The sequence below is a fragment of the Danio rerio genome, chromosome 25 (genome assembly GCF_049306965.1).
Source record: "Danio rerio strain Tuebingen ecotype United States chromosome 25, GRCz12tu, whole genome shotgun sequence".
NCBI lineage: Eukaryota > Metazoa > Chordata > Actinopteri > Cypriniformes > Danionidae > Danio > Danio rerio.
In genome coordinates, this window is record NC_133200.1 from 2,218,245 (window position 1) to 2,235,000 (window position 16,756).

The 16,756-nt window shown below is 38.9% G+C and overlaps 1 protein-coding gene across 3 annotated transcripts in view; it reads left to right on the top strand.

Moving 5' to 3' along the window:
- Positions 1-16,756, top strand: part of fbln1 (fibulin 1) — an 82,107-nt gene that overhangs the window by 12,961 nt on the left and 52,390 nt on the right. For all 3 annotated transcript variants that reach the window (XM_073941678.1, XM_073941680.1, NM_131042.2), the window contains 10 exon segments: positions 4,157-4,289; positions 5,086-5,136; positions 5,789-5,875; positions 6,769-6,906; positions 9,380-9,517; positions 11,978-12,121; positions 12,228-12,353; positions 14,026-14,151; positions 16,402-16,521; positions 16,732-16,756. The exon segment at positions 16,732-16,756 is cut by the window's right edge and continues 107 nt beyond it. In XM_073941678.1, coding sequence (XP_073797779.1) covers positions 4,157-4,289; positions 5,086-5,136; positions 5,789-5,875; positions 6,769-6,906; positions 9,380-9,517; positions 11,978-12,121; positions 12,228-12,353; positions 14,026-14,151; positions 16,402-16,521; positions 16,732-16,756 — 1,088 coding nt within the window.

The following is a 16,756-nucleotide window of genomic DNA, read 5'->3' on the forward strand; positions in this document are numbered from 1 at the left end:
AGTTAATTTAAGCTGCATGTTTTTGGACGGTGGGAGGAAACCGGGGAACCCGGGGGAAACCCACGTGAGCACGAGGAGAACGTGTAAACGCACAGAAACGTCAGCTGGCTTGGTAAGGACTAGAAGCAGTAACGTTCTTGCTGTGAGGCAACAGTGCTAACCACTGGGCCACCGTGCCACCCATCTAGGAAAGGAGGAGGAGTAGGGGTCGAAGGGGGGATTCTTCAAAATGAACATAGCTGTTATATGGAACTTTAGGGTATTTATAGTGGCTTAGGAATCGTCTGATTGGTGTATAATAAATGGAATAATGCGGGACCAGCCGCAAGCAATCATAAGCACATGATCCTCTCGACGTTAGGTTATAAATAAACTTCACTTAAAGGGCACCTATGGTGAAAAATCTACTTATCAAGCTATTTGGACAAACATGTGTGTATATATAGTGTATAGACCAGGGGTCTCAAACTCAATTTACCTGGGGGCCGCAGGAGGCAAAGTCTGGGTGAGGCTGGGCCGCATAAGGGATTTCACAAAAAAAAAAGTCCTCAAATGTGATTATTAACAGTTTTAATTATTTCTTCTGAACATGAAGTGTCCTGAACATCAATAGAACATTGAGTGAAGATTATGAACAGTTCTTCTGAACATGGCATCTTTTGCCTACTCCTTGCTGCCAGAGACTTGACAGCGCTTCTTCTCACAAATCTGAACCACATTTGGCTTTAGAGCGGAAGCAGTTGAGACCCTCAGTATGGCTTGAAGATGATCATCATTAAGTCTAGACCTGTACTTTGACTTATTGAAGTTCAAGGTGGAGAATAACTTCTCACACACTTCTCACACACTCAAAACTTCCATTCCCTCACCTAAAAAAAAGGCGTATATGTATAAATAAAACACCCCCACCCCACTCCAGTCACATCAGTCTGTGCCAGTCTGTATCTACCTATAATATATATAATGCAGGCTGTAGCTAAGTGGCAGGCAGGGGCGGGAACAGCTTACCTTGGTTCTTCCCGCCCGTCACAGCGTCTAACAAAGGGGCGGGGTGCGTGGTGACGTCACCGGCATCCCCGCTCCTTTGTTTACACGGCGGGCGGGGAATGCCAGTGACCGCTGTGTACGGATAGAATCAGCGGAGCGGGGAGCGCTCTCTCTCCCCGCTCCGCTGATTCTGTCAGTGTACAGCGGTCGGCGCGGGCCACAAAATATTGCACTGAGGGCCGCAAATGGCCCGCGGGCCGCGAGTTTGACACCCCTGGTATAGACCATCATATTGGGTTGATATAAACACACCCAGTCCTTTTTTTAATTTAACAACATAAAAACGGTGGACCAATTAGAGCGGTTTTCAGACCGACCGCAACTTTACGTAGGAGTTGATTGACAGCTGTGTGCATTAACATGTTCCGGTAGTCGCGTGTATATGTCAACAAGACCAGGCAGACATACGCAAAGCAACCGGGAATGAAAGTCTGTTCTGTTCGCTAGGATCAGCAATCATCATCAAATGTGATTAAGAGTAAGTTTCACATGTTTAAAGTGTTTTAAAACAGAGTATGTGTGTAATTAATTACAGCGTTTTACTTCAGCTTTACTTCATCAGCACAGCCGCGTGTCAGAACAATTATGAAGGAAGATGCTTCAATCCCGGTTTGTGGAAGTTAAATCAGGTTTATTTTGTACATTAGCATAACAGATATCCACACAGCACTGGAGGTTAGCCTGTATCCTGTCGCATCTGAGTGCAAAAACAGTGCTAAGCTAAGCGCGCTCTGTCTGTCTGGGAAGACACATAGAAACAGTAGGCGGGCAAAACTCGCCTTAAAGGCGCAGTACGACAAAACCACCCCCTGCTGGAAATCAGTATGAAACAGCATCTTGTAAAAGGTATCATGAAAAATCTGATGGGTATTTTGAGCTAAAACTTTATATACACATTCTAGAGACGCAAAAGACTTATATTAAATCTGAAAAAAAGGGGTAACCTAGGTGCCTTTTAATGTCGCATATGATGAGTGCATGGCTTATGATTGGGTCAAAGAAAAAATAAAAAATTTATTTTAATATATTTAATGGGTTGAGGTGTAATTGTATTTATTTTAACTGTTGAATTAAAAAAAATTAAAATTGTAAAATTTTATAATGTTTGAAGACAAAATAAAACGTCTGCAGAGAAAAAAAAACATTTACATCGCATTTACATTTCATAATAAATTATATTGCAGATATTAACATTTATTTTGGCATAATACTGCAATAAATACCTAAAATGTATTGAAAAATTGGCTGCACGATGGCTCAGTGGTTAGCACTGTCACCTCACAGCAAAAATCCGGAGATCCACACAGAAACGTCAACTAAACCAAGCCAGGACTCGAACCTACCACCTTCTTGCTGTGAGGCCACAGTGCTAACTACTGAGCCACCGTGCCGTGCTAATTATTACTTTATTATTGTACTTTAAATATTAGTCATATTTCAAAATACATAGCCTTTATCCTTATCCAATAGTGTTTGGTTTATATCAAGTATGGTTTGATAAAGCCCCGCCCCTTTTTTCTAAAATATTCAAAACACTTTTATTCAGATATACGCCCACTAAATGCTGTAGGTTTGTCCCAAGTGGCATACTTATGCACTATTTTACACTATTATGTAGTAGAAATAGTGTAAGTAGTGCATTAACACTGAAATATTCTAAAAAGAGGGGGGCACAGTGGTTAGCACTGTCGCCTCACAGCAAGAAAGTCACTTATACGAGTTCCGACTGGGTCAGTTGGCGTTTCTGTGTGGAGTTGGCATGTTCTCCCCACGCTAGTGTGGGTTTCCTCTGGGTGCTCCGGTTTTCTTCACAGTCCAAACACATGCGCTATATGGGAATTGATTAACTAAATTAGCCGTAGTGTATGAGTGTGTGTGCATGAAAGTCTATGGGTGTTTCCCAGTACTGGGTTGCAGCTGGAAGGGCATCCACTGTGTAAAACATATGCTGGAATAGTTGGTGGTTCATTACGCTGTGGCGATCCTTGATAAATATTGAAAAATAATATACATTCATTTTCTTGTCGGCTTAGTCCCTTTATTAATCCAGGGTCGCCACAGCGGAATGAATCGTCAACTTATCCAGCAAGTTTTTACGCAGCGGATGCCCTTCCAGCTGCAACCCATCTCTGGGAAACATCCACACACACACTCATAAACTACGGACAATTTAGCCTACCCAATTCACCTGTACTGCATTTCTTTGGACTGTGGGGGAAACCGGAGCACCTGGAGGAAACCCACGAGAATGCAGGGAGAACATGCAAACTCCACATAGAAACGTCAACTGAGCCGAGGTTCGAACCATCGACCTTCTTGCTGTGAGGCACCAGCACTACCACTGCCTCGCCCAAAATAATATACATAAATTGCATATGGCACACAAATACTGTGGTAAATGTATATAATTGTTAATAAATACATGTGTTTTTAAATATTAATATAGTTAAAATACATTTATAAATCAAAATGGCACTGTAAAATAAATGTCTTTGTTTTATGCATAGATTTCCATATTAAAAAATGTTTAAGTTGACTCAAAGGATGCTGTACAGTTCTGTGTGCTCGTGTCTGCACACGTCTGCTCGCTCACAGGAAGATGATAAATCTGCAGCTCTTCTGAACATCAAAATAAACACAGAGTTTACGCTGAGCAGGAGCCAACTCGTCTGTTCCTGTTACACACACTGAATCCAGTGTTTAATGCTCACCTGAGTGTGTTTCTTCACTTTATATATCACTTCATCTCAATCCGCTGAGAATCATTTATCAAGACCAGTATCAGATGATCTGTAGACGAGTTTCAACTCTCTAAATCTCTGAAGCACTTGCACACTTCAGTCCTACAGTGTCAAGTGTTCATGCATTTAAAATATTCAATTTACCCCCCAATTTCTGTTTAACTGAGAGCAGATTTCTTCAACACATTTCTAATCATAATAGTGTTAATAACTCATCTCTAACAACTGATTGATTTTCTCCTTGTCATGATGACAGTAAATAATATTAGACTTGATATTCTTCAAAACAGCTTAAAGTGACATTTAAAGGGTTAATTAGGGTAATTAGTGTGCGTTTCACCTGTGTTGTGTTGTTTTTGTTGGGTCAGATGTGCTGTGAGTGCTGTCTGCTGGGTCGAGCGCTGCAGGATCAGGGTCTCTCCTGTGAGCTCAGTCTGCCGGTGGTCTATCAGTGCGGGCAGGTGTCCAGATCCTGCTGTGTGGACAAACAACCAGCACACGGTCAGACTCATGCATACACACACGCTCAGACACACATACACAAATACACACGGAGGAAGATACAAATACACAGGCGCACACACACACACACACAAAAAGGAAGACACAAATACATACACATGAACAGACACTGTGACACACACACACACATAAAACTGATTCAGCGCTGTGTCAATGTGAACACAGTGAGTCAGTCTCCCTGCATTCAGTGATTAAGTCTATTAACTTCAGTCTCCAGTTGAGGAGTTAAAGATGCTCCACTGCCCTCTAGTGCTCATATACTGACATCTCCACATCTGTACAAATCTGCAAGGGATCTGAATTTGCCGTGCTTATTTTGAAAGTTGAACACTTATTGCATGCATGTTTTGATAATCTTGAATCAAAATCTGCATCCACTCTGAAACTTTCTCTGGTGACTCTGATTGGGCAAAATATGCCTAGCCACGCCCCTCCAACTGTTACTTTGGTGCGAGAGAAAGATGAGAGGCGGGGTTAAAAAAAAACACACCCCCTGTTCAGTATTCTATATCAGTTTGAAACAGGTCATCACACTGAAACAGAAACTCCAGCAATTTCTGCTTTATGTGGACTTTAATGCATTAATTAATTAAAGATTTTTGGTTTTAAGTATCTTTTATTTCAATTTTTAAAGTAGAGTGCAAACATTTCACATTCGATTCTAAATGAAAGCATTAGGAGATTTATTATTATGTTTATTAAAGAGACTTATTTTTATTATTAGACGTATGAAGGGAGTATTTCTTTGTATTAATTGTGTGTGTAACGATTACAGGAGTCCAGCCTTCAAAGGGCGATGCACAAAACACAGAGGATCAGTGCAAAGGTAACTGAAGCTGCTGATGCGCTGGATAAAGCCTGGTTTATACTTCTGCGTCAAGTGACCGGCGTAACCATCGGCGCAGGCAACGCGCGTAGCTGTGCATTTATACTTCTGCTGCTGTCTCTGTTGGTCTGCATTAACACTTCTGAAATGCTTGTGGGCAGTGAGGTGTAAATGTTCCTCTGTGTCGAGTTTCTTCGCTGCTGTTTTGTTTTCCTGAACACTTCCGGGATGTACAAGTGGCTCAAACTCGCTCATTTTGAGGCAGGAACCGGCGGACATCTTTAACTATGAGGTAAACACAAAACAAAACTTTCCATCCGGAGCTCCTTCACAGGACTCCACACTTGTGAACAATCGCTCCATCAGGCTTGCACCATTTGCGCGGTTCTCGGTCCCGCCCAGACTCGCCAGCGATACCAAGCCGACCAATCACAGAGCTTGTGCTACGCGTCGTTACAATTGTAGTTACAATTTTTGAGAGGTGCACGTCAGCGACGCTGATGGCCACAGCATAGGGCTATGCGTCATGGCCGTAGCATACGCGTGCGTTTGACGCAGAAGAATAAATCAGCCTTAACACTATCAACACACACAGTCTTTCAATATGTGTGTGTGTGTGTGTGTGTGTGTGTGTGTGTGTCTGTGTGTGTAGCTGCAGGTTGTGCTCAGCGATGTCTGAACGGCACCTGCTCCTGTCTGGACGGGTTCAAGCTGAAAACTGATGGAAAACACTGCGAAGGTCGGTTCACATCACTCTCTTTTATGCATATTTTAGGATATGATTTAATAAAAAAATCTAAAAATGTGCACAAATACACAAAAAATACACATGTAAACTACATTTTTTATTTTATTATTATTTTATCTTTTTATTTACTTATCGTCATTATTATTATTATTAATTTTTAATAATTTGTAATAAAAAATTGTTACTACTATTTATTTTAATTATTTGATTAATTATGAATATACATATATATATATATATATATATATATATATATATATATATATATATATTATTTTGTCTTCTTTAGTATAAAAAATGACATTGTGGGTTGTTTCAATGTGTTTTGTGAGTATTAGTTAAAATGTTAAGAAAAAGATGCAATAAAATAAAATAAAAAATAAAAATAAAATCTAAACTACAATGGAAACATTTAGCAAATAAAATCCTTACCGAAAGACTCGTCCCAAAATTGTGGGTACTTTTTTTTTTTTATCAAGTATTTTTCATTAATTTTACTTGATTATACTAGATTATACTATACTAATTATACTAGATTGATATACAACACATGTATAATTCACAGCAAACTGAATCATTATTAATGTAAAATAAGGCAGAATGCTTAAGTCTTGCGTATTGTTATAGTGAGAGTTTCAGAAAGGGATGATGTTTACTCTATTGAACACATGGGATGGAAACTGTGCAATATTCACCAAACATTTTATGATCTATTTTAATTTGAGGGAGAATTAATTAGTGTGAATAGTAACATACAAAACATCTGGAATTGAATTTTGAGCATGAAGTAAATTTGCACCTTTGGATGGAATCATAGATTCTGTAAAGGCTTAGTTTATTTGTTCGATGCGTTCAATTGTGTACTGTGTGTGTGTGTGTGTCAGATATCAATGAGTGTCTGTTGGGTCCTCATCACTGTGTGACGGGTGAACGCTGCATCAACACACTGGGCTCTTACCGCTGCCAGAGGGAGATCAGCTGCGGCACCGGATACGAGCTTACAGACAACAACAAGTGCAAAGGTCACACACACACACACACACACACACACACACACACACACACACACACACACACACACACACACACACACACACACTCCCCTCAGAGGAGGAGGACACCGCACACATACACACATAACCCTCCTCCCCGGAGGTCCGTAAACAAAGCGGCACACGTCGCATTTTTAACATGGCTTTGCACGTGATATGAGAATATAGCGAGTTAACCTGATACAGTACACGCGGTTACAAGTAACAAATCACAACTAAATACTAGCACTGTCAAAATTAACGCGTTAACGCATGCGATTAATTTTAAATAATTAACGCGTTAAAAAAAATTAACGAAATTAAGGCAGTTGCAGGTTTTTTTTACTTCCTGTTGTGGTGGACGTGTGTTCAACATGCAATAAATGTGGATAAGACCAAGGAAGCACTTTCTGAAGGCAAGTTTCAGTATAAAACAATTAGTTGCATCACAAGTTATCCAGAGTTTCATGCAATTTCGGGTGTTTTATTTATAACTTTCTGTTGTAAGTTGATACCGCATGGCGAACAGAAAGAAAATCCTCCGCATTTCGTGACTCGGTGTTCCTTTAAGGAAAGGTTCCTTTAATCTTAATCATATTAAAATCGGAGTATTGGTGTCTTATGTAAATGTACTCAGAACGTCTCTGGTGAAGTCGCGAGCTGTCAAAGACAGGGCATTACTCTGCCTTTCAGCATGAGCCCTCCAAGTTTAGCGTGTTTCCTCATTAAACGCAACAAAAGCGTATGCTTCGCGTTGTTGTGTCAGAATCCTTGTGAAATACAGTAATACTTTAGGACGCTTAGTTTAAGCAAATTTGATGAACGTGATCATGCGTGTTGAATCTGAGGGGAGTCGCTCCAGTATGGAAGGCCGTTGGGGCCAAAACGTCTGCAGCGCGTTGTGTGTGTATTTGTCAGGCCCGTTGAGGGGTGTCAGGGGTGGAGTGAGCGACGTATCTGAGTAGGGGCGAGAGGGGTGTGCAATGTATTTAACGACTGGTTTGCAAGAAATTATCATTCATTTGCGGGCATTTGGGAGTCTCTGTGCACTTGCGGGATACTCCTAGTCTTAGCAACTGGATGAATGTAAAGAAGGATTAAGCTAAATTGTTTCTACTCTATAGTTAATGTTCTCAACTCACAGCAATAAAACTTTACAATGAGTGCAACAGTTTGTATTCTATAGTTTATTAATGTAATTTTTCATTTTCCATATCTGCAATTCCTGTATTTTGGCATTTTTTTGCAGTCCACTTAGAATCCAACATGGAAATCAATGTTTTCTTTATTGGCATTGATTGTTTTGAAAAGGATTGTTTTGTCAAGCCAGGATCTTGATGGTTTATTGTGGCTTTGTTGTTTACATGAAGAAATCTGTGTTACAAGTTAAACAAAAAATCTAATAAACAATAATATTTTGAATTTAAATAGTTTTTGTCTTGCGTTTACATTAATTTTTACATTTAAATAGCCAAAATTACAAGTTTCAGTATTTTAAATGCGATTAATCGCGATTAATTTTTAAAAAAAAGGTGCGATTAATTAGTTAATTTTTTTTAATCGATTGACAGCACTACTAAATACATTTGCAAGCTAGAGTAAACGAGGCAACAACTTTAATCACACGTAACGTTACTTACACCGAGAAATGGAGGAAAAAAACGATCCAGGTTCTGACATAGTCCATCAGTACTCTTTACTGATCCTTCCTTTAACAAACGGCCGATAAAGTCTTCTTTGTAGCATGTAGTTTCCAGAAGCACTCAAACTGCTCAAGGCTGGGCTATAATGCTGAAGTTTCATCTTTGGGTAGAGACTCAATAATATCCATCTGCACATTGCGACTTTATTTGACCGGCGTGTGTGTGTGTGTGTGTGGCTTTTTCTGTTTCAGAGGGCGGGGCCGCAGGTTTCAAATCTCCCGGGTTTGCGCATGCAACTACCTGCTTTTGTTGTCACATCATATTGAAACACTTAATGACTCGTTATCAAGGCGACTCGTTTGAAGCACTATGAGTCGACTCTTTTATAGATGAATCAACAGTTTTAAACACTGTACTCTTACAGATTTAAGCCTTAGCTGGATATTTCACTTCACTTACAGCTGTGTTACACACTACATGGAAGAGCATTTTCAAAAACCCAAAATATGGGCTCTTTAATTATTGATCGTGGGCCACAAATATCCTTATTGTGATCATAACACGATTAATCGTGCAGCCCTACGTTGGATGTTTAGTGTTAAATTTGGTTTTGGAGTTTTGTCTCAGAACAGGAGAATACCAATTATCAGAAAAAAAGCTTATAATAAAACATGTATGCTAATATAAATCTGCAGACGCAAGTTGATAAAGCGCAACAGAAGAAACACTTTATTTTCCATGAAACTAAAAGATCACTTACAGTCCGAAATTCCAAATTCTCTCTAAAACAAGTGTGTAATCTTGATAACTTGTGTTTTCAGACATTGATGAGTGTGATCTGGGCACTCATAACTGCGCAGCTGAGATGGAGTGTCAGAACACCGCCGGCTCTTTCCGCTGCCGTCCCAGAATGCAGTGCGCCGCGGGCTTCATTCAGGACGCTCTGGGCAGCTGCATCGGTGAGTCAATCACAAACAAAACTAAAGTCATTCCAGAAGCGTGTTCTTTGTGTCAGTGATTTTCACCTCTAGAGGTCGCTCTCGCCATAGATACATTGGCTCTCACACTATATAACAACAACAGACGCTGTTATACTTACAGACGCAATAATAATAGTTCCTTAAAGGGCCATGAAACCCCCTCGTTTCAGCAGGGTGTATTCACACCTCTACTTCGGAAAAAGTCAGAAAAGTGGGCGTGTCCAGCTTTGTTTAGGGGGGAGTGTCGGAGGAAGAAAAGAGGCTTGGTGTGGGAGTGTCTATTTGGCGCGCTGACTTTCAGAGTCAAAACACACACACACACACACACAGAGGGGACGAAGTGACTGTGTTTACATGGACATCTGTAGTCGAATTATTTGCCAAATTATTAAATGGTGGACTTTAACTGCAGTTTGGCTCTTTCATTCAGGAATTTCATTCGTGCCCCTCCCGACAAACGAGATATTTAATTTGAGGAGCTGCTCTAAGCGTGTATTTTTCATGCAATGTTTGATACCGCACGGCGAATGAGAAAAAAAAAAACTCTGCATTTCCCGGAAACTTAGATGCACACGGCAGGTAGTGTCAGAAAGCCACGTGTGTTATTCCGGTCACTAAATGCGGTGAAAATCCTACACGAGGTTAAAGTTTGGTTGTGGTGCTAACATGTTTACACTCGGTGCAATAGTTAACTTAGTTCAATACGAACAAACTGAATAAACAAAGAGCGCTGGTCGCTCACTTACCAAATCTGTAGAGACAGGACAATCAACACCAACTAGCGTCGCGTCTTTATTAAGAGGAGACTACAAGCGAATCCGGATCTCAGCGTTTGCAGATGAGAACAGCTCTCAGGTAAACAATAATCCTCCTTAGACACGCAAGTTATTGTTGTCGAGCGTCGCGTACACTGTTAATCCACACGTGACTCCAGCTGCGCTCTCACTGAGAGAAAATGAAAACAAAACTTCACTGCAGCAAACTATAAAAGCAACACTTCACGCTAGTTTTGCCAACACAACGTGGCGTCTCTGTCGTCTAAACACTGTGACAGTAATGAATATTAATGAAGTTGCACAATAGAGCGCGCTGATTGGTTTGAACCAAGCCTTACTCATGCATTAATGCAGCACACTGTAAGACGTAATAAGACACACTCTTATTATTATTTTTGTAATATTTTAATTCTTTATATTTATATTCTATATCTATTCCTATTATATTCTATATCTATCCTTAAAATTAATTTTTTTCATATGTAAAGATATTTGCCTATTGCTCTCTTGTGTGTATTAAGCAGTGTGTAAGCGAGGTGCAACTCTGCGCTGGAGTTTAGACCGGGTTAGTTTTGGTCTAATGAAAAATCTATTATAGTTTCTCAAAATAGCAACGCGCCAGCTGTGCGCCTCAGAACGCCTCCCTTTTTAGAGCAGAACGCCTATGAGCGCACAAATGAGCGCTAATGCATTTGCTATTTAAACAGCGTAGCGCAACGCCTCAAAACCACTCTTGCGCCAAGCTGAAACTACCAAAAGACTATTGCGCCGCGCCTTGCGCCACACTGCGCCGGGTGTATGATAGGGCCCTAGATCTTTTTAGGGTAAGAGGTTTTTGAGTTATTGCCATCCATCACTGAATGTGTCATGAATATAGAAAACTTAACGGCGCTCATGTCTGGCGCCCCCCTGGATATACAGCGCCCTTAGCATTTGCCTATACTGCCTATGCAACGGGCCTATGCCACTGCCCTGCCCTCCGCTCTACCTGGACGGCTTGCACTCACACTGCCGTTTGCATTCCAAACCTGAGCACGCTTACGTCATCAATAATGCAACTGTTCAGTTTAACAGAAGAGAAGCGCTCTCGACTCAGCACAGTGGACATTTCTCTAGTTATATCCTCGTCGAGGTTTGGGATGCGGGGACACGCAGTCAAATATTTTGCTGAACACATCAGCCACTTTTAACACTCATAAATGATCATAAAGTCCTGGTGCTGCAGGTATTAGGAGGTGTGCTGAAGGTGCAGCTGTCGTGCAGTGTGGGGTGTGCGTCTTTAATAAACTACGACAGATTGTGTTCATTGAACAGTGAGAATGATTAAGAAATCCATATCAGTCACGTCACATCTTCAGTTTTGGACTCAGGAGCGCTTTCACACTACAAGCGTACTGCACCAAACCCCAAGTGAACCGCGCTCTGGCACACCTCTTCCGACCGGGCCAACTGAAGCACGCCTGAGCCCGATTCAGAGCACTCACACTTCTCAAACGAACCGGGAAATGCGCCTGTGCATGGTTCGGATAGCACAGTGTGAGCACGTCCTTAAGTTTGGTTTTTGGCTTTTCATAAGAGAAAGTTTGGGTACTCTTGCTCCATGGCAAGTATGTGTGTGCAGTGTATCAATGCTGTTTCTAACACTGGTGCTGCTGTGTGACAGATATAAACGAGTGTGTGAGTGTGACCGGGCCCTGTCCAGGGGGACAGATGTGTTTCAACACCGTCGGCTCATTCATCTGTCAGAGACACTCGGTCACTTGTGGACGCGGATACCATCTGAACGCTGAGGGCACTCGCTGTGTAGGTGAGCAAACACACACACACACACACACACACACACAGTCTGATGATGTAAAATACTGTACATCTGAGGTGGTGAGGTTTGATCTGACCTGTGGTTTTGTTGTCAGATATTGACGAGTGCGCAGGGCCTGATAACTCCTGCGATGGACACGGCTGTATTAATCTGGTGGGCTCGTACCGCTGCGAGTGCAGGACCGGCTTCATCTTCAACAGCATCAGCAGATCCTGCGAGGGTGTGTTAAACACAGTCACAAATAAGAGCTTAGCAGTGTCTGAAACATCAGTGCGTGCAGGAATAATTCATGTGCTCACTTCAAGATTTAACCTTTAACTATTGACTTCCATAGCAGAATAAACAAATGCTATTGAAGTCAATGGTTACAGGAATGAGTGAGTAAATAAAGTGAATTGGTGAATTATTGAGGGAATAACTGAATGAGTGAGTGAATGAATGAATGATTTAATAAATGATTGAGTATATGAAGGAATGTTTATAGGTGAATGGATGAATGAATAAATAAGTGATTTAATGAATGAATGAGAAAGTAAATTAATGTCTCATTCACTTAAACCAGTAACCATTGACTTCCATTCTAGAAAAAACAAATACTATTGAAGTCAATGGTTACAGAAATGAGTGAGTAAATAAAATGAATTGGGGAATTATTGAGGGAATAACAATGAGTGAATGAATGAATGATTTAATAAATGAATGAGTATATGAAGGAATGTTAATGGGTGAATCGATGAATGAATAAATGAGTGAGTTAATGAATGAATGAATGAATGAATGAGAAAGTAATTTAATGACTCATTCACTTTAACCAGTAACCATTGACTTCCATTTTAGAAAAAAACAAATACTATTGAAGTCAATGGTTACAGGAATGAGTAAATAAATAAAATGAATTGGTGATTTATTAAGTGAATAACTGAATGAGTAAATAAACTAACGAGTAAATGAATAAATAAAAAATTATCAAGTAAATGAATAAATATTAATGAGTAAATTGATGAACGAATAATGAATGAATGACTGAATGAATGAATAAGTAAATTATTGACTCATTCACTCATTTACTTTAACCATTGACTTCCATAGTAGGAAAAACACATACTATAAATGTCAATGGTTACAGGTTAAAATAAATGAGTGAATAAGTCATTAATTTACTTCCTTAATTCATTCATTCATCCATTTACTCATCAAAGAAGTCAATAGTTACAGGCATGAGTGAGTAAATGAAATGAATGAATGAATTATTGAGTGAATAAATAAATGATTAAAACCGATTTAGCATATGAATAAGTGAATGGAGGAATGAATAAATGAGTAAATGAATGAAAATGTAGTAATAGATGACTCGTTCACTCATTCACTTCAACCTGTAACCACTGACTTCAATAGTAGTAAAAACAAATACTATTAAAGTCAATGGTTACTGGTTTTCAACATTCTTCAAAATATCTTCGTTAGTATTCAATCGGAGAAAGACACTTAAATATGTTGGTCACACTTTAAATGATAAATGTGCAGCAAATATTAATCATAGTTCGACATCTACTAATGCATTAACATTTAAATTAATGCTTGTGAACACGAGTTCTGCAGCGTGAGTTAACATGAACAACTTTATATTCATTAGCTAAAATTAACTAACATGAACAAATACTGTGATAAATGTATTGCTCATTGTTTGTTTATGTTAGTAAACTTATTAATTAACATTAAGTAATACTAAAAAACCTTATTGTCAAAAGTTACCAATATGTCCTAAAATGATGACAGAAGTGTAATTTCAGGGTGAACTACCCCTTTATTGAACAACTTCACCAACATGACTGTAATGCAGCAGTGGTCTCCTGTTGACTCTCATGGTTTTCTGTCTCTCTCTTGCTCATCAGACATTAACGAGTGCAGGAATTATCCTGGTCGTCTCTGTGCACACAAGTGTGAAAACATCCTGGGGTCCTACAAGTGCAGCTGCACCGCTGGATTCAAGCTGGCGGACGACGGCAGAAACTGTGACGGTATAGAAAACATCCGCATTCATATACTGAATGATTCACTCACTCATTAATTCATACACTTCCTCATTCACCCTTCCATTCACTCATTAATTCATTCACTCCCTCATTCACCCTTTCAATCACTCATTAATTCATTCACTTACTCATTCACTCATTAATTCATTCACTTCCTCATTCACCCTTTCATTTACTCATTAATTCATTTACTTACTCATTCACTCATTAATTCATTCACTTCCTCATTCACCCTTTCATTTACTCATTAATTCATTCACTTACTCATTCACTCATTAATTCATTCACTTCCTCATTCACCCTTTCATTTACTCATTAATTCATTCACTTCCTCATTCACTCATTAATTCATTCACTTCCTCATTCACCCTTTCATTTACTCATTAATTCATTAACTTCCTCATTCACCCTCTCATTCACTCATTAATTAATTCACTTCCTCATTCACCCTTTCATTTACTCATTAATTCGTTCACTCATTAATTCATTCACTTTCCATTCACCTTTTCATTCACTCATTAATTCATTCACTTCCTCATTCACCCTTTCATTTACTCATTAATTCATTCACTTACTCATTCACTCATTAATTCATTCACTTCCTCATTCACCCTTTCATTTACTCATTAATTCATTCACTTACTCACTCACTCATTAATTCATTCACTTCCTCATTCACCCTTTCATTTACTCATTAATTCATTAACTTCCTCATTCACCCTCTCATTCACTCATTAATTCATTCACTTCCTCATTCACCCTTTCATTTACTCATTAATTCGTTCACTCATTAATTCATTCACTTTCCATTCACCTTTTCATTCACTCATTAATTTATTCACTTCCTCATTCATCTTTTCATTCACTCATCACTTCGTTCACTCATTAATTCATTCACTTTCCATTCACTCATTAATTCATTCACTTCATCATTCATCTTTTCATTTACTCATCACTTCGTTCACTCATTAATTCATTCACTTTCCATTCACTCATCAATTCATTCACTTCCTCATTCATCTTTCATTCACTCATCAATTCGTTCACTCATTAATTCATTTACACAATTAATTTACCCATTCATTCACTCACTCACTCAATAGGTCATTCACCCATTCATTCACTCACTCAATAACTCATTTACTCAGTCAATTCATACACTTATTTATTCACTCATTCATTAATTCACTCACTTATTAATACATTTGTCCATTCTTTCACTATGATTAGTTCACTCACTCACTCATTAACTCATACAGTAAATTAATGAGTGTGGATAGGCGAATCTCACTCAATTCACGCACTTATTTATTCATTCATTAATTTATTCACTCATTCATTAATTGTGTGAATGGGCGAATTTCACTCAATTAATTCCCATACTTATTTATTTACTTATTCATTCATTAATTCATTCACTCAATCATTAATACATTCATCCATTCTTTCACTCACTCACTTATTAATTCATTCACTCATTAATTTATTCACTCACTCATTAAATTAATGAGTCTGAATGGGCGAATGTCCCTCAATTCATATACTTATTCACTCATTCATTCATTAATTCATTCACTTAGTCCTTAATACATTCATCCATTCTTTTACTCTCCCATTGATTCATTCAAACATTCATTCATTCATAGAGTGAATTAATGAGTATGAATGGATGAATCTCACTCAATTCACACGTGCATTTATTCACTCATATATTCATTAATTCATTCACTTTTAAATATATTTATCCATTCTTTCACTCACTCATTAATTAATTCACTCACTCATTAATTCATACAGGGTGAATCTCACTCAATTCACACACTTATTTATTCACTCATTCATAAATTAATTAACTCACTCATTAATTTGTTCATCAATTCATTCTCTCATTAATTAATTCACCCACTCATTCACTCATTAATCAATTTGCCCATTTATTCACTCTCAATCTATTCACTCACTAATTTATTCCCTCATTAATTTATTCATTCAGTCTTTCATTAGTTCATTCGCCCATTCACAGTCATTAATTCACTTTAATTCATTCACTTTATTTTATTCATTCATTTACTGTTATTAATTCACTCACTCCTTTTCACTCAATTCGTTCTTTCTCATTAATTCATTCACACACTTATTTACTCATTCATTCATTTATTAACTTATTCATTAATTCGGTCATTCACTCATTCACTCACCTATTTATTCTCTCACTCACTGTCTGTCCTCCTCTAGATGTGAATGAATGTGAGAGCAGCCCCTGTAGTCAGGAGTGCGCGAACGTCTACGGCTCGTACCAGTGCTACTGTCGCCGTGGTTACCAGCTGAGCGATGCTGACGGCATCACCTGTGAAGGTCAGTTCTAGAGGTGACAACAGACACACATGGCAACTCTGGACCAAAGTACTTGGTACTGGCCAGAGGCAAGTACCAAGGGTAAAGGGGTCAACACTGTTCGAAATGAGTGCACTCAAATAGCAAATAGTGCACTCAGTGATTTCAGATACCTGATGTGTGTGTGTGTGTGTGTGTGGTACAGGAAGTGACGTGTGTTGTTTCCTGCAGATATCGATGAGTGTGCGCTGCCCAC